The sequence below is a fragment of the Pipra filicauda genome, unplaced genomic scaffold, assembly GCF_003945595.2.
Source record: "Pipra filicauda isolate LSUMZ 115617 unplaced genomic scaffold, ASM394559v2 scaffold33_size4404698_pilon, whole genome shotgun sequence".
Classification (NCBI taxonomy): Eukaryota; Metazoa; Chordata; class Aves; order Passeriformes; family Pipridae; genus Pipra; species Pipra filicauda.
In genome coordinates this window covers 2,327,774-2,353,873 of record NW_024104465.1, presented here as the reverse complement: position 1 = coordinate 2,353,873, position 26,100 = coordinate 2,327,774, and the positions used below count along the sequence as shown (strand labels likewise).

General features: G+C 54.5%; 1 protein-coding gene across 1 annotated transcript; it reads right to left on the bottom strand.

The window, feature by feature from the left end:
- Positions 1–2,240: 2,240 nt before the first annotated feature.
- LOC113984310 lies at positions 2,241–12,831 on the bottom strand. The gene is given in 14 exon segments (XM_039384153.1): positions 2,241–2,749; positions 4,307–4,642; positions 4,776–4,883; positions 7,141–7,374; positions 7,943–8,026; positions 8,469–8,549; positions 10,101–10,206; positions 10,660–10,931; positions 10,934–10,978; positions 11,112–11,270; positions 11,707–11,868; positions 12,340–12,528; positions 12,531–12,638; positions 12,773–12,831. Coding segments are annotated over 14 exon segments (2,253 nt in total). The 5' UTR covers positions 12,819–12,831; the 3' UTR covers positions 2,241–2,426.
- Between the last annotated feature and the right edge of the window lie 13,269 nt (positions 12,832–26,100).

Genomic DNA, 26,100 nt, shown 5'->3' with positions numbered 1-26,100 from the left:
CTGCATTGCCTGTCATTCACTCCAGCCTCAACCACTGCTAAGGGTCTGATTTACCAACTACTGGAATCATAATTACTGAGACTTGAGCCTTCCAGTGGAAAAGAAGCCAGTGTCCTTCCTGGCAGAAGGTGTCAGTCCTTGGGGCATTTCTGGCTGGCAGAACCCCAGGCAGACACTCTCCTGAGCGAAAGCCCTGGCAGCACCACAAGGCTGGGGATGAGATGCTGCTGTCAGGGGTGGGGCACGAGGTGTCTGTTGGCACCTCAGGAGGGGTCAGGTCCTGCTGCCAGCTCCCTGCCAAAAAGCAGGAGGGAAGAAGGACTGTGCAAATGCGTGGATGTGGCACTTGGGGACTTGGTTTAGCAATGAACATAGTGGTACTGGGTTAATGGTTGGACTTGATGATCTTAGAGGTCTTTTCCAATCTGAATGATTCCATGATTCTATGAATTGAATCAAGTCTTAGGAAATGCTGGAACCCAGGGCTGGCAGTGCTGGGAGATCCCCGGCAGCACTGGGAGACATGAGGCTCCTTTTGCCAGCAGCAGGACCACTGTTTTGTTTAGGCCATCACTGCCCAACCTGGTATGTCCATGGGAACAAGAGATGGATGAAAGAAACTCAATTCCCCTCCAAGTTCCTCTTCAATTTGCTTTCCTGGCAGGTTTGGTGTTGCTGCCCCAAGAGAGCCCAGCGTGGGGAGTGCCCATCCCACAGGGATGGTGTTGGCTGGCTCCTGGCCTGCCCAGGGCAGGTGATTGCCAGCAGGATGCAGGGAGGAGACATGGGGCTTGTGAGTGTCCAAGTCCCTAGGATGGGCTTGGGGTCTGCCCCAAGTGGGGCTGACCTCTGCTCCTTGCTGCTCCTCAGTCTCCATGACCCGGCTCCAGACATCCTTCCTATGCTCCAGTATCAATACAAGTTGGGGGATGAGAGAATTGACAGCAGCCTGAAAAGGATTTGGGGCTCTTGGTGAATAAAAGCTGGGCATGACCTGGCCATGTGCACCTGCAGCTCAGAAAGCCAACGGTGCCCTGGGCTGCACCAAAAGCAGTGTGGGCAGCAGGTCGAGGAGGGGGATTGTGTCCCTGTACATCGCTTTGGTGAGACCCCACCTGGAGCACTGCATCCAGCTCTGGAGGCCCCAACATCAAAAGGACAGGGACCTGTTTGGGCCTGTCCAGAGGAGGCCACAAAGACCTCAAGAGTGCTGGAGCACTTGTGCTCTGAGGAAAGGCTGAGAGAGTTGGAGTTGTTCAGCCTGGAGAGAGAAGGCTGCAGGAAGAGTTTTTAGCAGCCTTTCAGTACTTGAAGGGGGCTTATATGAAAGATGGGAAGAGACTTTTTATCAGGTTCCCATGCAACAGGACAAGGGGTAATGTTTCTTAATTAAAGAAGGGTTGATTTAGGCCAGATAACTTACTGTGAGAGTGGTAAGGTGCTGGCAGAGATTGTGCAGGGAAGCTGTGGATGTCCCATCCCGGGAAACATTCAAGGTCAGGCTGGAAGGGGCCCTGAGCAACCTGATCTGTTTGAAGATGTCCCTGCTCATTCCAGGGAGTTGGACCGGATGATTTTTTAAGGTCCCTTCCAACTCAAACTATTTTACTGTTCTATGACTCTGTCTCCTCAGATGGCACCTGCAGGGACATGTGCCAACCCAAAACCTGTTGGGGTGAGGCATCCCACTGGCACAGCTTGGGGAGGAGGATGTGGTTGGCCCATTGCCCCTTTCCCAAGAGGCTGGTGAGAACTGTACACAGTGTGACTGGGCACTCCCACCCCCTGTCCCTGGGGTGGCTCCTGCCTGCTCTGATGGGGTGACAGCAGCAGAGCACTGGCACTCTCAGCATAAGCATGGCCATCAGCCCCTCCATGTGCTGCAGGGCCACAGGGAAACTTCTGCAGGGCTGGGCTGGAGACAGGGCACATGGCATGCAGGAGCCCATGCTGCTGTGGCACAGGGACAAGGATGGCACAGCCAGCGACATGTGCTTGATGATGGCATGGGGGTTTAGAGCAGGCTGTGCCCCAGGCTGCTCATCCCCTGGTCTTGACCGTGCCAGGGGGGTTCATTGGGGTCCCCAGGGTTGAGCAGAAGCTGCACAGAGCCCCCCAGTATAACTGTGTGTGTGTGTACACCTGTGTGTGTTCCCATCCCACCCACTGCCTGGTGGCACTGGGCTGACACCAGCCCGTGTGTGGGGAGCGGGCGCGTTGGAAGGACACAGAGACAGGGATGCTGAGCCAGCACTAGTTCAGTGTCGGTTTTTATTTGTCTGACACTTGTAGTGGGGAAATAGGTGCAGGGGACAGGGGGATGTGGGGAGCGAGGTGTGTGGCTGGGGGGAGCCGCTGTCCCCAGAAGTGGGGAGGAGGGAGGGAGCCAGCAAAGGGCCGGTGGGTGCGAGGAGGTCCCAGTGGGCTTAGGGGCACTCGGATCTGTTCACTGTCTTCTCCACATTGCCAGCCTCGTGCTTGACCTTGCAGGAGACTGAGTTGTAACTTTGCCACTGGCTGGCATCCAGTGTCAGGTAGCTGCTGGCCATGTACTTGCTGTCGTTCTGCTGCACGGACTGACTGGTCTGCACGTTGTTTGTGATGGTGGTGCCATCAGCCACCCATTCCACTTCCACAGAGCTGGGGTAGAAGTCCTCAATTAGGCACACCAGAATGGCTTTGTTCTCCTTCAAGATCTGCTCGGAGGGCGGCGGGAAGAGGTGGATGGTGGGAGCGGTGTCGACGTGGCCTGTGAGGGAAGAGAGAGGTGTGGGTCAGAGAGGGCCCTGTGCCCCACCCAGACCCTGCCTGTCCAGCTGGCACTACCCACAAACTCCCTGCTTCCCCCACAGCCAAGAGCTTACCACTTATAACTTCAATGTATTTATAGTTTGGAAATCCATCCAGATATTTATTTATTTATTTATTTGTTTATTTATTTATTTATTATTTATAATTTATTTATTAAATTTTTACCTGTAAAATATGTGCATATATATGTGTGTAATGCATGTACACGCACACATACATCCCATATAGACTTGTATATATGTTTTATATACACCATCTCTACATATATGTCCATATACATTGTACATATTACAGATATATACAACTAATACACATAATATACATATATTAATGATAACATCTATAAAGTATACAATATACTTACATATGTAGTACATATCATTGTATGAATATATGTATAATTCTATAAAATGCATATAACAAACATTTATGCATTTATGCATTTCCTATATGCAATATACATTATATTATATATTTTTATTTATAATATGCATAGCTAAATCTCTAGTTATTTGTCACAAACCTATTTCTTTCCTTTTGCAAGACCACTTGTTTAAAAAAAAAAAAAAATCAAATTTCACAGAAAAACAACTCTGTTTTCTGTGCAGTTCTGCTTTCAGACAATTTCAGATGTCTCAGAAAAAGCACAAGTAAAAATTACAAAAAAAAAATGGAGAAAAGACGTTTGGTCTTTCTGAGGTGGTTCTGCTGCCTCCTCCAATGCACAGTGTCTCTATCTCTCTCTCATTTTATTTCTATCTCTCTCTATTTCTATCTCTATTCAAAAACCAGGATGACTTCACCATTAAAAAATTTCTGCATAAAAATGGTCAAAGAACAGTTTTTTTGATCTTAGTCCCCAGTAATTTAGTTCAAATTGGGATTTTTGATCACATTCTTTTTAAAATTACAGACAAGGCAGACAAATTACATTCCCGGCAGCATTTTCAGAGCATTAATCCCCATTTTTGACGTGACTTACCTGGACAATGGGTTCTTTGGGATACCTCTGAAAGTTTTTATTTAAGAGCCCAGGGACGAGCTGTTCACGGCTGTTCTTTCACAGCCCCTGCACCCTCGGCCACAGGACCCCACTGAGGAGCCCCTTTCTCTCACCGGTGGTGACAGACTTAGTCCTCAGGACTAAGAGTTGAGGACTTAGGTTTAGGTCTCGAAAAAAGGCAATTTTTGTCTTTGTTAAAGAAATTTGTCAGCCTGAAACCTAAGTTTTCCTCTTCCTGAGACCTCAGACATATTTCCTGGTTGAATTTTAAGATCTTTCATGTCGGAAAATACCCCCCAGTCCTTCATGGCTCAGAGTCCACAGGGACAAGACCCAGCCCAAAACGCTGCACTTCGTGCCCGTCCCCAAATGGGCGACAGACCCCCAGCCCAGCCCCAAGTCCGAGAAAAAAAACCCAAATCACCAAAAATCGACAAAATGTCACAATTTCGCACTGGGGAAGGAAAGACCGAGAAGAAATCGGCAACTCACCATCGCCTTTGACGGTCAACATGGTCCCGGCCCCAAATATACCAGCACTACTGCTGCTGTCGTAGCTACCACAGAAATAGACAGCCTCGTCCTCGGCTTGGACCCCAGTGATGGTTAATGTGCCCGTGGAGCCGGACTTGGATCCGGAGAATCGCGAAGGGATGTTCGAGGGTCTGTTGCTATTAACATAGATCACAGTGACAGGGGCACTGCCAGGGACCTTCTGCTGGTACCAGCCATAGCTGTAGCTACTCCCAGAGCAGGTGATCTTGACGGTGTCTCCCACTTTGACCGACATGGGAGGTGACTGAGTCAGCGCTGCCTGGACCAGGGAACCTGAAAAGGGAGAGGAGAGAGAAGAAAAGACAGGGGTCAGTCAAAGCCCCAGGAGCACAGTCGTCCCTGGGCAGAGAGATGGGACCCCTGTGCCCAAAGTCCCATCCAGGCACAGTGAGTCCACCCATGGCACCTGAGGTGTGGGCGAGCACCACGAGGAGGAGAGGGACCCAGGCCATGGTGTGATCCCACCAGCTCCACGTCCCTGCAATGATGGGGCTGTGCCGCGGACCCTGACTCCCTTTTAAGCCCCCGCCCCACCAGGACACAGCCCCTCCATGCAAATCTGACCCCGCGCTCACGGCCGGATCCTTCCCGCGCTTCTCTCGTCACCTCCCTCTCTGCTCCACGCACAGCCCCACCACCACAGGTGCAGCAGAGCTTGTCCCTGGACACATAGCGGAGACACCTCCCAGCTCCAAGCCAAAATTCACCCCCACAGACCCCTCATTCCCAGTTCAGGCTGAGTGCCTGCAGGACCAAAGGCCGAAGGGTGAGGGAGAGATGGACACTGAAGACAGAGGGGGACAGAAGCCACCACAGGTGGCCACCCAGTGATGCCTCTGGGACAATGTGAATCCCCAGCACTCCCACTTTTGACATTTTTGCCTCCCATGTGTGTCCCAGGGCCATAAGATACTCCCTTTCTCTCTGGCTTTTCTGCCCTGGCTCCCACACTCCTCTCCTGCCAACCCAGATCCACCACTCCAGATCTTTGCTCTTCCCATGCATCCCCTCCCCAGAACAGTGGGAGCAGTCCAGCACCAGTCCCCTCGGTCCAGCAATGCCTCCCTTCTCCTTGAGCTGGTCACAAGCCCAATGGGCTGGTGCTCAGCAGAGGCAACCAGAGCTGGGGCAACCCCTGGCCAGCCCTGCTCCGACTCTGGGCACAGGGATCATGGGTGTCGTTGGTAGCCCCAGCCCAGACCAGGAGTGGCTGCATCCCCGGAAATTTCTACCTCCCCCAGGACCCTCCCTGTCCTGACTATGCTGGCTCCAGAATGCCTGGAGCATTGGGATCTCGGCTGGCATGGCCAGGGCAGGGCAACAGGGCTGTGTCCCTGCAGGCAGCACAGAGGGGACCTGCTGGAGCAGAGCACGTGTCCCGCAGCAGGAACCTCCTCACAGGCACACGTGCTGCTCCTGCACTGTGCTCAAGCTGTAGCAGCAGCAGCAGCGCCTGAGGGACCCTGGGGCAATGGTGGGCTTGTGTCTCTCTTTCTCCATAGGTGGGAGTTGCCATGACCCTGATCAGCACTGGTGTGCCAGCCAGAACACTGAGAGACAGCCTCCTCCTCCTTCTCCTCCTCCTCCATCTCCTCTTTGGCTTGGACCCCAGCCATGAGGAATGTGGCCATGGAGATTAGTCTGTTCCCAAGCACTTCAGATGCCCTGCAAAAACGACAGGGAATGGACACAGACCTGGGGCTGTAAGGGCTGTCTGAGCTGGGACACTGGGCACAGCCACCTGCAGCACAGGGCAGTAAGGGCAGGGCCATGGTGGAGACAGGGTTGCTGAAAGGTCATGGCAGCATTTCTTTGTTGAGGCTGTGGCCAAACACTCCACAGGCTTCCTAGAGAGTTGGATGACATCCCCAGCCTGCGTGTGTTGACAATGTCCTTCATTTTGGCAGCCCTGCAGTGTCCAGGCAGTTGGACAATGTAATCACTGAAGGGCTCTTCCACCTGAAATAGGTTATTCAGTTCTTTCCCATGTACTCTTTTCCACAAATAGCAAGGGAAGGGCTCTACTGGATGGAGCTGGGACACCAGGCACAGCCTCATTAGCACAGGGCAAAAAGGGTGGAGTCATGCCAGGGACCTGCCCTGCCATGAAAAGGGGACAGCAGAGACTCCTAACTGGCCCCTGCCATGGCGGGAGGCCCTTTTAAAACTTCCCGTTTCTCCAAGTGACTGTGGTAACACTGTTGCTGCTGCTTTTGTAGTTAGCACAGTAACAGACAGCCCCTTCCTTAGCTTGGACCCCAGTGATGGTTCAGGTGCTTACGGAGCCCGATGTGGATGCAGCGAATGGCAAAGGGACGTCCGAAGGTCCCTGGGTGTTCTCATAGTTCACAGTGACAGATGAAGGCATTGCCAGGAACCTTCTCCTGGGACCAGCCATGGTACCAGTCAACCCTGGAACACATGACCTGAAAAGTTTGTGCCAGGATCGCTGACACCAAGGAGAGATGACACAACACTGCCTGGACCGAGCAACCTGAAGAGGAGAGATGGGAGAAAAGGACTGTCAGCCCCTGATCCTGGAGCACACAGCCCTCTGCGGGCAGGGGAACAGTGATGGGATAATTCTGCCTGCAGGCATACAGATTGGACACGCTGGGCCACGACAGAGCTGCTGGGAGGTCATAACTTCCTCAAATGCCAGGGGATGGGCACAGACCTGGGGCTGTAACAGACAGCTAAGCCAAGTGGGTTTTGTATCACTTCTCCATTGCTCCATGTCCCTGTGGCAGCATCACTGCTGCTGTCCTTACCACCACAGAGATAGACAGCCTCGTCCTCGGCTTGGACCCCAGTGATGGTTAATGTGCCCGTGTTGCCGGATATGGATCCGGAGAATCGCGAAGGGATGTTCGAGGGTCTGTTGGTGTTATCCCAGATCACAGTGACAGGGCCACTGCCAGGGACCTTCTGCTGGTACCAACCATACCAGTTGCTGCTACCCCCAGAGCAGGTGATCTTCACAGCATCTCCCACCTTGATCTTTGCTCTTCCCAGAACAATGTGAGAGGTCCAGCATCAATCCCCAGGGTCCAGCAATGCCTCCCTGCGAGCTGGTCACGAGCCCAACGGGCTGGTGCTTGGCAGAGGCAGCCAGAGCTGCCTGGGATGGAGCTGGGACACCAGGCACAGCCTCATTAGCACAGGGCAAAAAGGGCAGAGTCATGCCAGGGACCTGCCCTGCCATGAAGAGGGAACAGCAGAGACTCCTAACTGGCCCCTGCCATGGCGGGAGGCCCTTTTAAAACTTCCCCGTTTCTCCAAGTGACTGTGGTAACACTACTGCTGCTGCTTTTGTAGTTAGCACAGTAACAGACAGCCCCTTCTTAGCTTGGACCCCAGTGATGGTTCAGGTGCTCATGGAGCTGGATGTGGACAAGCACAAAGGGATGTCTGAGGATCTCATGTCATCAGAGCAGGTCACAGTGACGGGGCACTGCCAGGAACCGTCTGGTAGAACCAGCCATAGCTGCCATCACCTCGGGAGCAGTTGATCTCAATGGTTTGTCTCAGGATGGCTGACACCAAGGAGAGATTATACAACGCTGCCATCACCTCGGGAGCAGTTGATCTCAATGGTTTGTCTCAGGATGGCTGACACCAAGGAGAGATTATACAACGCTGCCAGGACCAGGGAACCTGGAGAGGAGAAAGGGCAGAAGAGTGGTGTTAACCAGTGTTCCAGGAGCACAGCTCTCCACGTGCAGGGGAACAGTGATGGGACAACTCTATCTGTGGGTACACAGATGGGACACTATGGGGCACAACAGGGCTACTGGGCAGTCATAAATTCCTCAAATGTCAGGGGATGTGAACAGTCCTGGGGCTCTAAGAGCAAGAAAGTTTTTGTATCTCTTCCCCATTGCTTTGTAACACTGTGCCAGCAGTACCACTGCTGTCCCAGCCACCACAGAAATAGACAGCTGCATCCTCGGCTTGGACCCCAGTGATGGCAAACATCCCCCAGGAGCCGGAGAATCGCGAAGGGATGTTCGAGGGTCTCTGATCATTGTAGTAGATCACAGTGACAGGGCCACTGCCAGGACCTTCTGCTGGAACCAGCCATAGTTGCCACTACTACCAGAGCAGGTGATCTTGACGGTGTCTCCCACTTTGGCTGACATCGGAGGCGACTGAGTCAGTGCTGCCTGGACCAGGGAACCTGAAAAGGGAGAGGAGAGAGAAGAAAAGACAGGAGTCAGTCAAAGCCCCAGAAGCACAGTCATCCAGCAATGCCTCCCTGTCCCTGAGCTGGTCACAAGCCCAATGGGTGGGTGCTCGGTAGAGGCAGCCAGAGCTGGGGCAGCTCCTGCTCTGACTCAGGGCACAGAGATCACGGGTGTCATTGGTAGCTCCAGCCCAGACCAAGAGTGGCTGCACCCATGGGAAATTCCACCTCCACTGTGATGCTTCCTGTCCCATCCAAGCTGGGACGTGAGGCACAGCCACCTTCAGCACAGGGCAGCAAGGGCAGGGCCATGATGGGGACCTGCCCCACCATCAAATGGGCACAACAGAGACTCCTGACTGAGGTCTGCAATGGCAAGAGGTTCTTACCTCACTTCCCCATTGCTCCATGTGACTGTGGAATCACTGCTGCTGTCCTCACCACCACAGAAACAGACAGCCTGGTCCTCGGCTTGGACCCCAGTGATGGTTAATGTGCCCGTGGAGCTGGGTGTGGATCCCAAGAATCACAGAGATGTGCGAGGGTCTGTTGGTGTTACAGTGTCACTGATCACAGTGACAGGGGCACTGCCAGGGACCTTCTGCTGGTACCAGCCATAAGCATTGCTGCTACTCGCAGAGCAGACCCAGGTGGCTTGCCCCAGAGACATGGACACTGGGGAAAGCTAAGCCAGAGCCATGTGAGAGCCACAGGTCGAGGCAGAAGGCCTCCATGCCCAGCTCCAGTGCCTGAGGCTCCCATGGGCTGACAAACACCCACACACCCAGTCCTGAGCACCCAGGGTAGCTGCAATGCCACAGGGCCCCAGGCTGGATTCAGGCTGGGGCAGCAGAAATGTGGCAAAGGTTTTCTTAGCCAGCTCCTCAGGCTCCAGCTCTAACACTGTCTCAGTGCTCCTCTGCCCCTCACATGGATATTGGGCAGTGGGGATGAGCCCAGACAGGGCTTCTGCAGCACCAGGGCCCAGTCACTGGGAACATAGTCATAGAATCATAGAATGGTTTGGGATGAAAGGGACCTTCAAGACCATCTAGTTCTAACCCCCTCCCATGGGCAGGGACACCTTCCACTAGACCAGGCTGTGCAAAGCCTCAACCAAACCTGCCTTGAATACTTTCAGGGATAGGGCATCCACAATTTCTCTAGGAAACCAGCTCTAATGTCTCATCACAGTCACAGCCCTGAGACATGGAACACACAGGGAAGGGCATCAGGAAAGGAAAGGAAAGGAAAATCCCCAAAGCTGGAGAGGTGGTCTGGAGCCTGCCTGGCTGAATGGAAGGAGGAGACAAAATCAGCCTCTTTGATGCTTGAGATTTCACTTGCCTGTGGCTCAGTGTCACCATGACATCAGCCACTGCTGCTTTTGTGGCTGCCACACTAATAGACAGCCTTGTTCTTGGCTTGGACTCCAGTGATCCTGTGGAACCAGTCACAGCACTGGAGATCATGAAGGCTGAGGGTCTCCCATCATTCCAGTAGATCACAGTGACAGGGGCACTGCCAGGGACCTTCTGCTGGTACCAGCCATAGTTGCTGCTACTTCCAGAGCAGCTGATCCTGACAGTGTCTCCCCAGGTTGGCTGAGGCTGAGGATGGCTGACTCAGTGATGCTGCCTGGACCAGGGAACTTGGAGAGGGAGAAGAAAAAGGGGAGAAGGGTGAGGGGTTGAGCCAGTGCCCTGGGAGAACAGCCGTCCCCAGGCAGAGGGATGGGGAATGCCACAGTCAGAAGAGAATGGACCTGGACATGGTCACAGGCACATTTGTGGAGCAGAGCCCACTCCAACACATCCCTGCACGGAGGCAGCTCAGGCAGCCGCAGGAGGACATGGTCATCAGTAGTAGGACAGAGTAGGGTGAGGGACAAGGCTACATTGTGATCTTTATTGTGGCAAAGAAATGCTCTCCAGACATGGGGGGATCAAGAGAACCTGCAATTCTGTGGGACACGAAAAGGAGGATGTTCCCAGCCATGGCTGTGCAGAGGGGACAGGGACATTCTTCAGCTCCACAGCCAGCAAGGAGGGAGAAGGGCTGAAATCTTTCCTCTGGTTTTGGAGTCTGTCTCGCTTTCTGTTACCTGTTGGCACCACACACCGTAGCCACCACTGCTGCTGTCCCAGCTACCACAGAAATAGACAGCCTCGTCCTCGGCTTGGACCCCAGTGATGGTTAATGTGGCCGTGGAGCCGGACTGGGATCCGGAGAATCGCGAAGGGATGTTCGAGGGTCTGTAGCTATTAGCGTAGATCACAGTGACAGGGGCACTGCCAGGGACCTTCTGCTGGTACCAGCCATAATAGTTGTTGCTACCCCCAGAACAGGTGATCTTGACAGTTTCTTCACTCTGTGAGACAATAAGGACGGCTGAGTCAGCGATGCTGCCTGGATCAGGGAACCTGGAGAGGGAGAGGAGAGAAGGGAGAAGAGTGGGATCAGTCAGAACCCCAGGAATAAATCCTACTTTGGCAGCAGGATAGGGCCCCTGTGTCCAAAAGCTGCATCCAGGTGCAGCTGATCTGGCCATGGTACCTGAGCTGTGGGCAAGCACTGCAAGGAGGAGAAGGGCCAAGGCCATGCTTCCATCTCTCCATCTCTGCCTCCCCAAAATGACAGGGCTGTGCCATGGACTCTCTCTAGCTTTTAAGCCCCCACCTTCCTGGGTCATGGCTTTTTCATGCAATTCAGACCCTGCATTCAAGGGAGGATCCTACTGGCCTCTCTCTCCCCATCTCCCATCCAGCTCCCTCACCAGACAGATCTCACACCCCACTTCACCTGCTGAGACAAACTGCCAGATTTATGGTGGGTCACTCCTGACACAGTGATGGCCAAGTGTCCAGATATCACTACAGTGTGTTGTTCCCACCAGGTATCCCTATAGCCAAGGGCCTCTGGAGCACTACCAACCTGCAAAACCACTCCTGGAAGCTGTGGTCCTCAAACTTTAGTCATCCCTCAAAAACAGCATCCCACAGAACCCACAGTCAACAACTGTCCTGCAGGATGCCTTCATCCTGATCAGCACTGCTGTCCCAGCCACCACAGAAACAGACAGCCTCATCCTCAGCTTGGACCCCAGTGATGGTTAATGTGCCCAAGGAGCCAGAGTGTCATGAAGGGATGCCTGAGGGTCTCTGGTTGTTGTTGTAGATCACAGTGACAGGGCCACTGTCAGGGACCTTCTGCTGGTACCAGCCATAATAGTTGATGCTACCCCCAGAGCAGGTGATCTTGACAGTTTCTCCACGCTGTGAGACAATAAGGACGGCTGAGTCAGCGATGCTGCCTGGATCAGGGAACGTGGAAAGGGAGAGCAGAGAGGGGAGGAAAGGGAAGGTCACACAGTTTCAAAGAGTATAGAACTGCCTGGACAAGGTTACATGGAATGCCACAGTCAGAGGAGAACACACACGGACATGGTTACAGGGAAACTGTGGAGCAGAGCCCAGCCCAACGCATCCCAGCACAGAGAGAGCCCTGGCAGAAGCAGGAGGACATGGTCATCAGTAGCAAGACACAGTGGGGTGAGGAACACAACTACACCATGAGTTTTATAGGGACCAGGACAATGGTCCCCAGCCACCATGTGATCTCCCATTCTCTGGGACAAGAAAGAAACAACATTCCCTGTTGTGGCTGTGCAGAAGGGACAGGAACCTGCCTCAGCCCCACATTCAGAAAGGAGGGACAGGGGTTAAAATCTTTCCTCTCATTTTGGAGTCTGCCTCACTTCCTGGTGCTTGTTGTCAAAACACACCATAGCTGCTGCCACTGCTGCTGTCTGTGCCACCACAGAAATAGACAGCCTCGTCCTCGGTTTGGACCCCAGTGATGGTTAATGTGCCCGTGGAGTCGGACTCGGATCCGGAGAATCGTGAAGGGATGTCTGAGGGTCTGTTGCTGTTGCGATAGATCACAGTGACAGGGGCAGTGCCAGGTAGTGTCAGGCAGCATAACCCCAGCTGCTGCTACTCCCAGAGCAGGTGATCTTGACGGTGTCTCCCACTTTGACCGACATCGGAGGTGACTGAGTCAGCGCTGCCTGGACCAGGGAACCTGAAAAGGGAGAGGAGAGAGAAGAGAAGACAGGGGTCAGTCAAAGCCCCAGGAGCACAGTCCTCCCTGGGCAGAGGGACAGGACCCCTGTGCCTAAAGGCCCCATCCAAGCACAGCAAGTCTGGCCATGGCACCTGAGGTGTTGGCGAGCACCGCGAGGAGGAGAGGGACCCAGGCCATGGTGTGATCCCACCAGCTCCACGTCCCTGCAATGATGGGGCTGTGTTGTGGGCCCTGACTCCCTTTTAAGCCCCCACCTGCCCAGGCACAGCCCCTCCCTGGATATGTGGCCATCAGTGTTCCCTGGAGCTCTTGCCCCAGTGCTCCCCCTGCCCACTGCAGGCTCCTCTGGGGACACATCCACCTGCCCTGCAGCACCCAAGTCTGCTTGGTGCTTCCTGGTCCCCGGGTGCCCACACTACCTGTGCACTGATCAGCAGCAGTGACACAGGAGCTGGGCAAACCAGGTCCTGCTTCAAACCAGGTGCTTACACTGGGCCTCTCTTCATTGCCACAAGGGAACCTCCAAGCAGAGAACTGGGACTGTGAAAGGGCACTGGAGCCACACCAAGACCAGGAGCTTCAAGGCTACTCAACAGGAAGGAAACACAAGCCCCCAGGTCCTCCAGATTCAAAGCTGGGGGTCTCAAGTGGCCTCACAGCCACTTGGAGTTCATATCAATTAACTGCCCACAGCATCCTCCCACTCTTGTCCAGCCTGGAGCAGCCCCTCTGCTGCCTGCCCACCACACAGCCCAGGGCAGCCTCCAAAGGAGCCAGTGGGGGCTGCTCTGCACCACAGTGTTACACACTGGCACCTGGTTGTCCACAGCCCCTTTGCCTCCTGGTGGCCCTGTGAACCTCAGACTGTGCAGTGGAACCACACTGACACCGTGTGGGGACAAGAAGGGCCTCAGGGACAGCACTGGAGGAACTGAGATCAGAATCTGGCACAGGACTCTGCCCTTGCTGTCTGTCACCTCTGCCACAACTCCCACCAGGTCCAGAGATTCCTGGCCATGGTATTTGTGGGGAGAAGTACCCAGTCACAGTTGTGCATTATTCAGGAGCTGTGACACTTCCATACCCTCCAGCACCAGCAGAAGGATCGATGCCACTCACACAAAGCAAACAGCAACAGTCATCCCAGAGCACCCAAGCATGGCCACACTATGGGGCACTTGGATGCCAACCAGCACTGCCCTCCTGGGCATTGCAGTGACCGAGAGCCTCGTCCTTGGCTTGGACCCCAGTGATGGTTAACGTGCCCGTGTTGTCAGACCAGGATCCGGAGAATCGCGAAGGGATGTCCGAGGGTCTGGTGTCAGTGTCATAGATCACAGTGACAGGAGCACTGCCAGGAACCTTCTGCTGGTACCAGCCATACAAGCTGTTGCTACCCCTGCAACAGGAGATCCCAGGTGTGCTGGCACCAAGGACAGTGGACTTAGCAATGCTTCCTGGAGCAGGGAACACAGAGAGTGAGGGAAGATGAGGGGCCTCAGCCATTGTCCCAGGAGCACAGCCCTCCCCAGGGCATCGGGACTGGGGCCTTGTGCCCAAAGGTCCCATAGTGAGATGAACGAGCCCAGAGCCACCCACAAAGAACCCAAGGTGTGAGGGTCCTGCAAGGAGAAATGGCAGCAGTAAGAGGAGGCAGAATGCCAGAGTCAGTGCCTCCACCGAGCTGATCAGCACTGCTGCCGTCCCTGCTACCACAGAAATAGACAGCCTCGTCCTCGGCTTGGACCCCAGTGATGGTTAATGTGGCCGTGGAGCCGGACTTGGATCCGGAGAATCGTGAAGGGATGTCCGAGGGTCTCTTGTCATTCCAGTAGATCACAGTGACAGGGGCACTGCCAGGGACCTTCTGCTGGTACCAGCCAGCGTAAGGATAGCTGCTGCTAACCCCTGAGCAGGTGATCTTGATGGTCTCTCTTAAGTTGGCTGACAACGAGGACAGCTGACTCAGTGCTGCCTGGACCAGGGAACCTGGAGAGGGAATGGAGAGAGGGCAGAAGATGGGGGTTAGCCAGTGTCCCAGGAGCACAGCCTTGTCTAGGCAGAGGGTCGGGGCTCTTGAACCCAAAGGTCCTGGTGGAACAGAGGGACCACTGCCCCATGCCAAGCCCAAGGCCTGAGCCCTGGGGCTCCATGCAGAGACCTGGCAGAGCAAGAGGACGCGGCTGCCAGCAGCATGAGGTGGCATCGCAGGGCAGACATCACCACTGCTGTCCCTGCCACCACAGTAATAGCCTTGTCCTCAGCTTTAGCCCCAGGGATGGTTAATGTGCCCATGGAGCTGGACTGGGATCCAGAGAATTCCAAAGGGATGTCTGTGGGCTCTTGGTGCTATCATAGACAGGGGATGTTATATAGTTACAGGGGCACTGCCAGGGACCTTCTGCTGCTACAGCCATACAAATTGATGCTACTCCCAGAGCAGGTGATCTTCACGGTGTCTCCCACATTGGCTGCCGCTGAGAATGGCTGAGTCTTGCCTGGACCAGGGAACCCAGAGAGCGAGAGGAGAGAGAAGACTCTGACTTGCTTTTAAGCCCCCAGCTGGGGGTCTGCACCACAGTGTTACACACTGGCACCTGGTTTTCCACAGCCCCTTTGCCTCCTGGCAGCCCTGTGAACCTCAGACTGTGCAGTGGAACCACACTGACACCGTGTGGGGACAAGAAGGGCCTCAGGGACAGTGCTGGAGGAACTGAGAGCAGAGCCTGGCACGGGACTCTGCCCTTGCTGTCTCTCACCTCTGCCACAGCTCCCACCAGGTCCAGAGATTCCTCCAGTCCTGGCCACAGCCTTCAGGGCTTCTGCACGGCAGCCTGTCCAAGGCAGCCCACGCTCACAGGGGAGAGCCTCTCACACAGACACAGGGCCCTTCAGCACAGTTGCTCTCACTAGAGGCGAGTGGCACAGAGCCCATGGACCAGAGCAGGATGCCCAGAGATAATGGCAGGGATTCTCCCAGCTTCTCTGGGCAACAGCACCAACCACAGGACAAGACATTTGGAGGGCAGCAGCAATTAGTCACACCACAGCTCTTTACTGCCAGGAGCCCTGTCACATCCATGTCCTCCAGCACCACTGAGGGTCTCTCTTTGTGCCAGCACAGATCACAGTGACAGAGGCATTGCCAGAGACCTTCTGCTGGACTTAGCCACAGGCACTGCTACCCTCAGAGCAGGTGATCTTGATGGTTTCTCCCATGGTGGCTGACACAAGAACAGCTGACTCAGTGATGCTGCTCCAGGGAACCTGGAGAGGAAGAAGAGAGAGGGGAGAAGAGTGGGGATCAGCCAGTGCCCCAAGAATACGGTCCTCTCCTGGGCAGTTGGAGGGGGAATGCTACAGTCAGAGGGGAATGGATGGAACCACAACCAGAGGGAAATTTGGGGAGCAGAGCCAAGCCCAATACATCACAGCAGAGAGGCAGCGCTGGCAGCAAAAGGATGACATGGTCACGAGGAGCAAGAGAGAGAGGGCTGGGGGACAAAGGAACCCCATGAGATTAGTAGGGACCAGGACAATGGTCCACAGACACAAAGTCATCTACAGTGCTCTAGGACACAGAAGTGGGGACATTCACAGCCATGGTCGTGCAGAGGAGACAAAAACCTGCACCACTCCCACATCCACAACTCTGTTTGGCCATGAGAAGGAAAGAAAACCTCCATTTTTAACTCTTTTGTACCTCATTTCCACATCTCTCTGTGTCACAATACCAGCATAACTGCTGTCATCCCAGCCACCACAGAAATAGACAGCCTCGTCCTCGGCTTGGACCCCAGTGATGGTTAATGTGCCCGTGGAGCCGGATGTGGATCCGGAGAATCGCGAAGGGATGTCTGAGGGTCTCTCGCTGTTATCATAGATCACAGTGACAGGGGCACTGCCAGGGACCTTCTGCTGGTACCAGCCATAGTAGCTGCCACCCCCTGAGCAGGTGATCTTGATGGTTTCTGCTGGGTTGGATGACACTGAGGAAGGCTGACCTATGGATGAGGCCTGGACTAGCAAACCTGGAGAGAAAGAATGGAGAAGGGAGAAGATATGGGTCAGACAGCACCCATTTAGCACAGCCAACTCCCGGGCAGTGGGATGGGGAGTGCCACAGTCAGAGGAGAATGGATGAAACCACTGACACAGGAAAACTTGAACAGAGGTGAGCCCAATATATCCCAGCAAAGAGACTGCTCTGGCAGCATCAGGACCACATGGTCATCAGTAGCAAGACAGAGTGGCGTCAGGGACAAAGCCACACCATGAGTTTTGCAGGGACCAGGACAATGGTCTACAGACAGAAGTTCACCTCTAGGGCTCTAGGAAACGAAAGGGGGGTTATTCAGAGCGAAGGTTGTGCAGAGGAGACAAAAACCTGCCCTAGCCCCACATTCACAACCCTGCTTGGCCATGAGAAGGACAGAAAAACTCCATTTGTAATTCTGCTTTACATGACTGGAAAATCTTTCTTTGTCACTATACCAGCATCACTGCTGCTCTCCCAGCCACCACAGAAATAGACAGCCTCGTCCTCGGCTTGGACCCCAGTGATGGTTAATGTGCCCGTGGTGCCGGACGCAGAACCGGAGAATCGCGAAGGGATGTTCGAGGGTCTGTTGGTGCTTTGATAGATCACAGTGATGGGAGCACTGCCAGGGTAAGGTACTGGTACTGGTACCAGCCAGCATAAGGATAGCTGCTGCTAAGGCCAGAGCAGGTGATCTTGACGGTGTCTCCCACTTTGACCGACATGGGAGGTGACTGAGTCAGCGCTGCCTGGACCAGGGAACCTGAAAAGGGAGAGGAGAGAGAAGAGAAGACAGGAGTCAGTCAGTGCCCCAGGAGCACAGTCCTCCCTGGGCAGAGAGACGGGACCCCTGTGCCCAAAGGCCCCATCCAGGCACAGAGAGTCCACCCATGGCACCTGAGGTGTGGGCGAGCACCGCGAGGAGGAGAGGGACCCAGGCCATGGTGTGATCCCACCAGCTCCACGTCCCTGCAATGATGGGGCTGTGTTGTGGACCCTGACTCACATTTAAGCCCCCACCTGCCCAGGCACAGCCCCTCCCTGGATATGTGGCCATCAGTGTTCCCTGGAGCTCTTGCCTCAGTGCTCCCCCTGCCCACTGCAGGCTCCTCTGGCCCACCAAAAGGCAGCACAATCACTCTGGGCTGCCTGCCCCTTCCCCAACACGGCTGCTGAGCTCTGAGCTCAGCCAAGGACCACTCAGTCCATGTTCCTGGCCAGTAGGACCATGGTCTGGCTGCACCAGGAACTCCTGTGACAGGGGAGGAGACAGCCCCACCTGGGCACAGGGACACATCCACCTGCCCTGCAGCACCCAAGTCTGCTTGGTGCTTCCTGGTCCCCGGGTGCCCACACTACCTGTGCACTGATCAGCAGCAGTGACAGAGGAGCTGGGCAAACCAGGTCCTGCTTCAAACCAGGTGCTACACTGGGCCTCTCTTCATTGCCACAAGGGAACCTCCAAGCAGAGAACTGGGACTGTGGAAGGGCGCTGGAGCCACACCAAGACCAGGAGCTTCAAGGCTACTCAACAGGAAGGAAACACAAGCCCCCAGGTCCTCAAATTCAAAGCAAGCTGGGGGTCTCCAGTGGCCTCACAGCAAACATGAGTAGACCTTGGCCGAAGTTCATATCTATCAACTGCCCATAGCATCCTCCCCCTCTTGTCCAGCCTGGGGCAACATCAAAGAAATTTGGGGAGCAGAGGCCAGCCCAATGCATCCTAGCACAGAGGCAGCTCTGGCAGCAGGAAGAGGACATGGTTGTCACTAGCAAGAGACAAAGGGGGGAGGGACAAAGACATGCCATGATTTTAGTAGGGACCAGGACACAGATACAAAGTCACTACCAGTGCTCTAGGACACAAAAGGAGGAACATTCATATCAATGCTCATGAAGAAGAGACAAAAACCTGCACCAGTCCCACATACACAATTCTGTTTGGCCATGGAAAAGACAGAAAAACTCTATTTTTAATTCTTCTGTACCTAACCTCCAAAATCTTTCTTTGTCTCTATACCAGCAGGAATGCTGCTGTCCCAGCCACCACAGAAATAGACAGCCTCGTCCTCGGCTTGGACCCCAGTGATGGTTAATGTGGCCGTGGAGCCGGATGTGGATCCGGAGAATCGCGAAGGGATGTCTGAGGGTCTCTCGCTGTTATCATAGATCACAGTGACAGGGGCACTGCCAGGGACCTTCTGCTGGAACCAGGCATAGTAGCCATGGCTACCACCAGAGCAGGTGATCTTCACAGTGTCTCCCAGGTTGGCTGACACCGAGGACAGCTGACTGAGTGATGCTGGACCAGGGAATTGGAAAGGGAGAGAAAAGACAGGAGCAAAGGTGGGTCACCCAGTGTCCCAGGAGCACAGAACTTCCTGGACAAGGTTACAGGCAATGCCATAGTCAGAGAACAGACAAGTGGGGGACAAAGCAACACCATGAGTTTTGTAGGAGCCAGGACAATGGTGACCCCAGCCAGAAAGTCACCCCTGTTCTCTGGGACACCAAGGAGAGGATATTCCCTGCCATGGCTGTGTCTCAGCCACGCAGCCAGACAGGAGGGAGAAGAAGAAACCTTTCCTCTGATTTTGAGTTCTGCCTCACTTCCTGCTACTCACTGTCAACACACCATAGGTGCTGCCACTGCTGTCGTCCCTGCTACCACAGAAATAGACAGCCTCGTCCTCGGATTGGACCCCAGTGATGGTTAATGTGCCCGTGTTGCCGGATGTGGATCCGGAGAATCGTGAAGGGATGTCCGAGGGTCTGTTGCTGTTATTCCAGATCACAGTGACAGGGGCACTGCCAGGGACCTTCTGCTGGAACCAGCCATAGTAGTTGCTGTTGCTGCTCCCTGATCAGGTGATCCTCACAGTGTCTCCCACATTGACTGACAACAAGGATGACTGAGTCAGTGATGCTGCCTGGACCAGGGAATGTGGAAAGGGAGAGGAGAAAGGGGAGGAAAGGGGAGGTCACACAGTTTCCCAGGAGCACAGAACTGTCTGGACAAGGTTACAGGGAATGCCACAGTCAGAAGAGAACACACATGGACATGGTGCCAGGCACATTTGGGGAGCAGAGCCCGGCCCAACACATCTCAGCACAGAGACAGCTCTGGCAGCAGCAAGAGGAACTGGTTATCAGTAGCAAGACACAGTGGGGTGGGGGACACAGCTACACCTTGAGTTTTGTAGGAGCCAGGACAATGGTGTCCCCAGTCAGAAAGTCACTCCTGTTTGCTGGGACACCAAGGAGAGGATATTTCTCACCACGGCTGTGCAAAGGTGACAGAAACCTGCCTCAGCCCCACAGCCAGACAGAAGGGAGAGGGGCTAAAATCTTTCCTCTGATTTTGGGTTCTGACTCACTTCCTGCTACTCGTCACCACACACCATAGTAGCCACTGCTGCTGTCTGTGCCACCACAGAAATAGACAGCCTCGTCCTCGGCTTGGACCCCAGTGATGGTTAATGTGTTCGTGGAGCCGGATGTGGATCCGGAGAATCGTGAAGGGATGTTCGAGGGTCTCTCGTCATCCCAGTAGATCACAGTGACAGGGGCACTGCCAGGGACCTTCTGCTGGTACCAGCCATAATAGCCATAGCTGCTCCCAGAGCAGGTGATCTTGATGGTTTCTCCCACCTTGGCTGACAATGAGGACGGCTGACTCAGTGGTGCTGCTTGGATCAGGGAACCTGGAAAAGGAGAGGAGAGAAAAGAGAGGCTCAGCCAGTGCCACAGGAGTACAGATCTGCCCAGAGAAGGTTATAGTGAATGTAATAGTGGGAAGAGGGCAGACAAGGACAAGGCCACTGGCACATTTGAGGAGCAGAGCTCAGTCCAGTGTATCCCACCACAAAGGCAGCAGCAGGACAATATGGTCATCAGTAAAAGAGGCAGTGGGGTGGGGAAAAAAGAAACACACCATGAGTTTTGTAAGGACCAGGACAACGGTCCACAGACACAAAGTCACCACCAGTGCTCTAGGACACAAAAGTGGAGACACACATAGCTGTGGTCATGCAGAGGAGACAAAAATCTGCGCCAGATCTCACATCCACAGCTCTGCTTGGCCATGAGAAGGGCAGAAAAACTCCATTTTTAATTCCTCTGTACCTCACTTGACAATCTTTCTTTGCCAATATACCAGCAGTACTGCTGCTGTCTCTGCCACCACAGAAATAGACAGCCTCGTCCTCGGCTTGGACCCCAGTGATGGTTAATGTGTTCGTGTTGCCGGATGTGGATCCGGAGAATCGCGAAGGGATGTTCGAGGGTCTCTTGTCATTGTAGTAGATCACAGTGACAGGGGCACTGCCAGGGACCTTCTGCTGGAACCAGCCATAGTCATAGCTGTTACCAGAGCAGGTGATCTTGATGGTGTCTCCCACATTGGCTGGCACTGAGGACGGCTGACTCAGTGATGCTGTCTGGACAAGGGAACCCAGAGAGGGAGAGGAGAAAGGAGAGAAAAGGGGGCTCAGCCAGTGCCACAGGAGCAAAGACCTACCAAGAAAATGTTACAGGGAATGGAACAGAGGAGAACAGAGGCAGATATTGTCAGAGGCATATTTGGGGAGCAGAGTTCAGCCCGATATATCCAAGCACAGAGGCAGCAGCAGGAGACATGGTCCTCAGTAGCAAGACGCAATGAAGTAGGAGACAAAGCCACACTGTGAATTTTGTAGGGACCAGGACGATGGTCCACAGACACAAAGTCACCACTAGAGCTTTGGAAACAAAAGGGGAGGATATTCACAGCCATGGTCATGCAGAGGAGACAAAAACCTGCCCAGTCACACATCCACAACTCTGCTTGGTCTTGAGAAGGAAAGAAAACCTCTGTTTTAACTTCTCTGTACCTCATTTCCACGCCTCTCTGTGTCACTATGCCAGCATCACTGCTGTCGTCCTTGCTACCACAGAAATAGACAGCCTCGTCCTCGGCTTGGACCCCAGTGATGGTTAATGTGCCCGTGGAGCCGGACTGGGATCCGGAGAATCGCGAAGGGATGTTCGAGGGTCTCTTGTCATTGAGATAGATCACAGTGACAGGGGCACTGCCAGGGACCTTCTGCTGGTACCAGGCAGTGTAAGGCCAGCTAATCCCAGAGCAGGTGACCTTGACAGTGTCTCCAGGTTGGCTGAAATTGCAAACAGCTGATGCTGCCTGGACCAGGGACTGTGAAGAGGGAGAGAAGACAAGGATCAGTCAGTGCCTCAGGAACACAGACTGCCCAGAGCAGACGAATGGGGTCCCTGTGCCCAAAGGCCCCATCGGGGCACAGCAAGTCTGGCCATGGCACCTGAGATGTGGGTGACCACCACAAGGAAAAAGACCCAGGCGATTCCACCAGCTCCACATCCTCACACTGATGGGGCTGTGCTGTGGACCCCCACATCCTCTTAAGTACCTATGCAGCCAGTACAGCCACTTCCATGGAAATGTGACCCTCAGTGTTCCCTGACAGCTCCTGTCCCACTGCTGTGCCTGTCTCTTGCCCACCACCAGCACAAAGATCACTCCAGGCCACCTGCTTCCTGGGCCACTCAGCTGGGAAAAACACGTCCTGCTCCACACCAGGCTTCTCTCAGGAGCCACAAGACTACAACCAGCTCAATCCTGGTATCTGGGCAAAGGCCCCTCAGTCTTTGCAAAGATCCATGTCAAGGGACAGCAGGAACACTTTTCTACCCCACCTTGTCGATGCACCCTCTGCAGCCACCTCCTCCCTGCCTGTGACCCTGGCCTCACCCACCCCCCAAGCACCTCTGCAGCAGCACAGCTCCTCCAGCTGCTCCCCTTCCCACTCAGGGGCTTGTCTGCAGGTTTCTGCTCCCTCAGCTGGCCCAGCCCATTGCCCACAGAGCACACACTGCCCCCAACACACCCCTCTGCAGGCACTGCTCTGGCACCACTGACGCTCCTGCTTCCCAGCAGCACCACAGGAAACAAAAGTGCTCTGCCTCCTGAGCCTCTGGAGCACAAGGGCAAGTGCCCAGCCTGCCCAGCTCCACACACCTACACAGAGCTTCCCAGACTTGCCTCTGCCTTTCCATGCTGCTCCAGTGAAGGAGGCAGGATGGATCTGCTGGCATGGCTGGAGTCTTTGGGCATGTCTGACAGATCCTGAAATGTTTTACATGTGCACGTCAGCAAGCAAACAGCAGCTTCCTTTCAGCCCTTGGAGTCCCCTCACACCCAACTCCTGCTTCCCCTCACCTTTTACAAGCATAAGGAACAGGACTTAGACACATGAAGACAGGGATTTATTATTCTATGTTTGTTCTACAGAAGTTCAATGCCCAGCTACCACCACCCTCTCTGACTCTCTGCAGGCCAGGAACACAGCAGCTCCTCCTTAGACACAGGATTTTCCTCACAGGCTTCTTTCTCTTCATCAGCTGTGTCTTCTGCCTCAAGTTCTGCTTGGGAACCAAGACCAACAGCTCACCAGCAGTAAAGTGTCACAGCTGCTTTACAGCCCAGCTCAGTGCAGCACCACACCGTGGCCTGCTGCTCCTGAGACTGAACGGGGAAGGGAAGGGCTGAAAGGCAGCGAGAAGTCACCAAGGGGCTTTGAACGTGATTCAGTACTTCTTGAACTCAATTCTTTCTACTTTCACATCATCCTCAATTAGTTGGTATACATAAGTCACAGCCGTGGAAGCCTGGATATCCATCAGCACAAATGAAGGGGTGATGTTCCTGGAAAGAAGACATCCTTTGTAATCTTCCCAGTTAGCTTATACCTCCTGCTATTAACACCCCTTATGTTTATGTGTTCTCATACACTGTATTGCCCAGGGCTACAGTGAAGTGGGAAACACTGCAGGGTCTGCAGGCACTTATAAAAGTGTCTCAGGCAGAGCTGCACTTAGCCTGGAACATGTCAGGCTCAGACATTTAAGCTGACAGGGCCTCCAGAAGTCTTATTTCCTACAATTTGGTGCTGGCACCAAAACACAATTAGACCTGATCATTGTAAGGACCTACAAGTCTGGCTTTAGGAGAGCAGTGGGGGGTGATGGGAGGACGCCCACAGGTGCAGGTGAATCCGAAAAATCCAGTACGAAGAACTGCTCACAGATTTTGTATCTTTAAGCAGCAAGGTATTTGTTTATTCAGCGTTGGGAGCAAGCCAGCTCACACTGGACAAACTTGTTCGGCTTGAAAGTGCAAAAGCAGGCCATTTTATACACTTTAGATACATGGTTACATAATTTAACATACATATTAATAAGTAGGCTGGTCTCTGGGTGGAGTCTTTCCAGGCATGCTCAGTCTTCTACTGTGGGGGTCTTCTCAAGCCTTCATCCCTCTGGTGATGGTCCTCAATTTGACCTCTTCAATTAGGTGACCTGAATTCTCCAAGGTTGCAAAATCCTGGCTCTGGGCCTAATATATCTTATTCAAACATCTAGTTTACCTAATTTATTACTGTGTGTGTACTACTCCTACTCTTTCTGTAATAAGGGCCTTAGTCCAGAGAGCAGAACAGAACATTATTTTAACCAGTGCTCCTAAAATGTTCTTTCAGCAAAACAGGTATTGGGGTTTCTTAGCAGGCCAAGATATCTCAGTTAACTCTTTTAGGCCTGGCTCCTGTTCCACAGGGACATGCCATGGGTCCTGTGCCATCAGCAGTGGGGCAGTATGAGGGGCAGGCTGACAGTGGGCAGGGGTTTGGGGTGCCTGGTGAAGCAGCTGCCCACCCTGCCTCTCCCCTTGTGCAGCTGCAGGCGTTTGTCAGCACCCTCCACTTCCCACCCGACGGATCCAGGCTCCTAAAAATGATCAACAACTTCCGCCCGCCACAGCCCCTCCACAGCCGGAAGGTCTTTGCCTCCCGGGGGGCCACGGCCAGTGGTGGCTCCCTGCATGGGGGCCACCACGAGCTCCTCTCATCCCTGCTCCTCCTGGCCCTGCTCAGCCTCTTCTCACCAGCCCCGTAGGGTCTGGTCCAGCCTGTCACCAGTCTCCACATGAACATCATCACCCTGCTGCAGTGGAAATGAGGAGGTGATGTATCTGGTTCATGGAAAATGAGAAAAAAACAACAAAAAGCCAGTTGAGACCTTGGCTGGGTGAAGATTTTGTGAATCTGGATCTCTGCAGAGGTGGATCTCTGCAAGTCTGGAGCCACCCTGTAGCCAGGTGGGGGGAGCTGCTGGGAGGGCAACACTGTAGGGGCTGGAATAAAGCCAAGGTCCTTGCCAGTCGCTGCATCTTTGGCTCTGTTTGGTGTTGCTGGGGCAGGTGCTTGGCACAGGGTTGTGGGGTCAGTGGGGAGGGAGCTGAGGGACTGTGCCCGGGTGGCACTCAGGGATACCATCCCCTGCGTGGTGTTGCAGGCTGGGCATGAGACCCCCCCTCCCTCCTGGGCAATAAATCCCCAGGGCCAAATCCTGGCCCTGGCCCTGGCTCAGGGTCCGTGCAGTCCCTGTGCTGCAGACACCACCCTGTCACTCTCCCCAGGGTTGGGGCTGGCTGCTGGAGGGATGGGGTTGTCACTGGGAACACAGCACCTGCAGTGCCCTTGTGCAGGGTACAGGGATCTTTGCACAGAGCTCATTTTGTGCTGGCAGGAATAGCTGCAGTGGCTGGCACTGCTGGGGCAGAGCTGGGTGAGTGGGGTGGTTCATAATTAATGTGCTGGAGCTCCAGGCATGTTCCCATCTCCTCTTGAATTATGGGTGAAGAGCACAGACTGTTATCTGGGAGCAGAGTGGGGATGCTGCAGTTTTTCATCCTTTCTGGAGGGAACCACTGCCAGTGCGGGGCTCCAGTCCCAGGGGTGGCTGCAGCACCCGTGGGTGCAGGGGTCCTGAGAATCTCCCTGTGAGGCTTCAGAGGTGAAGCCTGTGCTGGAAGAGGCTCTCCGTGGGTGAAGGGGCCCAATCACAGCCCCCCTGATCCCCACGCCGGGGTACCGGGGCTCTGTGATCCATCAGAGCTCAGGGCTGGAGCTCCACGCCAGCCGTGCCACGGGACACGCAGGACACACGGGACATGCAGGATGCATGAGACACGCAGGACATAAGGAACACACGGAACACATGGGACACGTGGGACACACGGGACACACGGGACACACGGGACAGGCAGGATTCACGGGACACGTGGGACACAGCGGACACGCGGGACACAAGGAACACACGGGACACAAGGAACACACGGGACACAAGGAACACGCGGGACACACGGGACATGCAGGACACGCGGGGGCGCCGCGAGAACGCGCACGGGGAGGAGCCCGGAGCGCCGCCGCAGCCGCCAGGGGGCGCTCGGCTCCCGGCCGCGTCCCCGCCACTGTCACCGGTGTGTCGGTGTGTCCGTGTCCTGTGTCCTGTGTCCTGTGTCCCGTGTCCTGTGTCCATGTCCTGTGACCTGTGTCCCTGTGCCCGTGT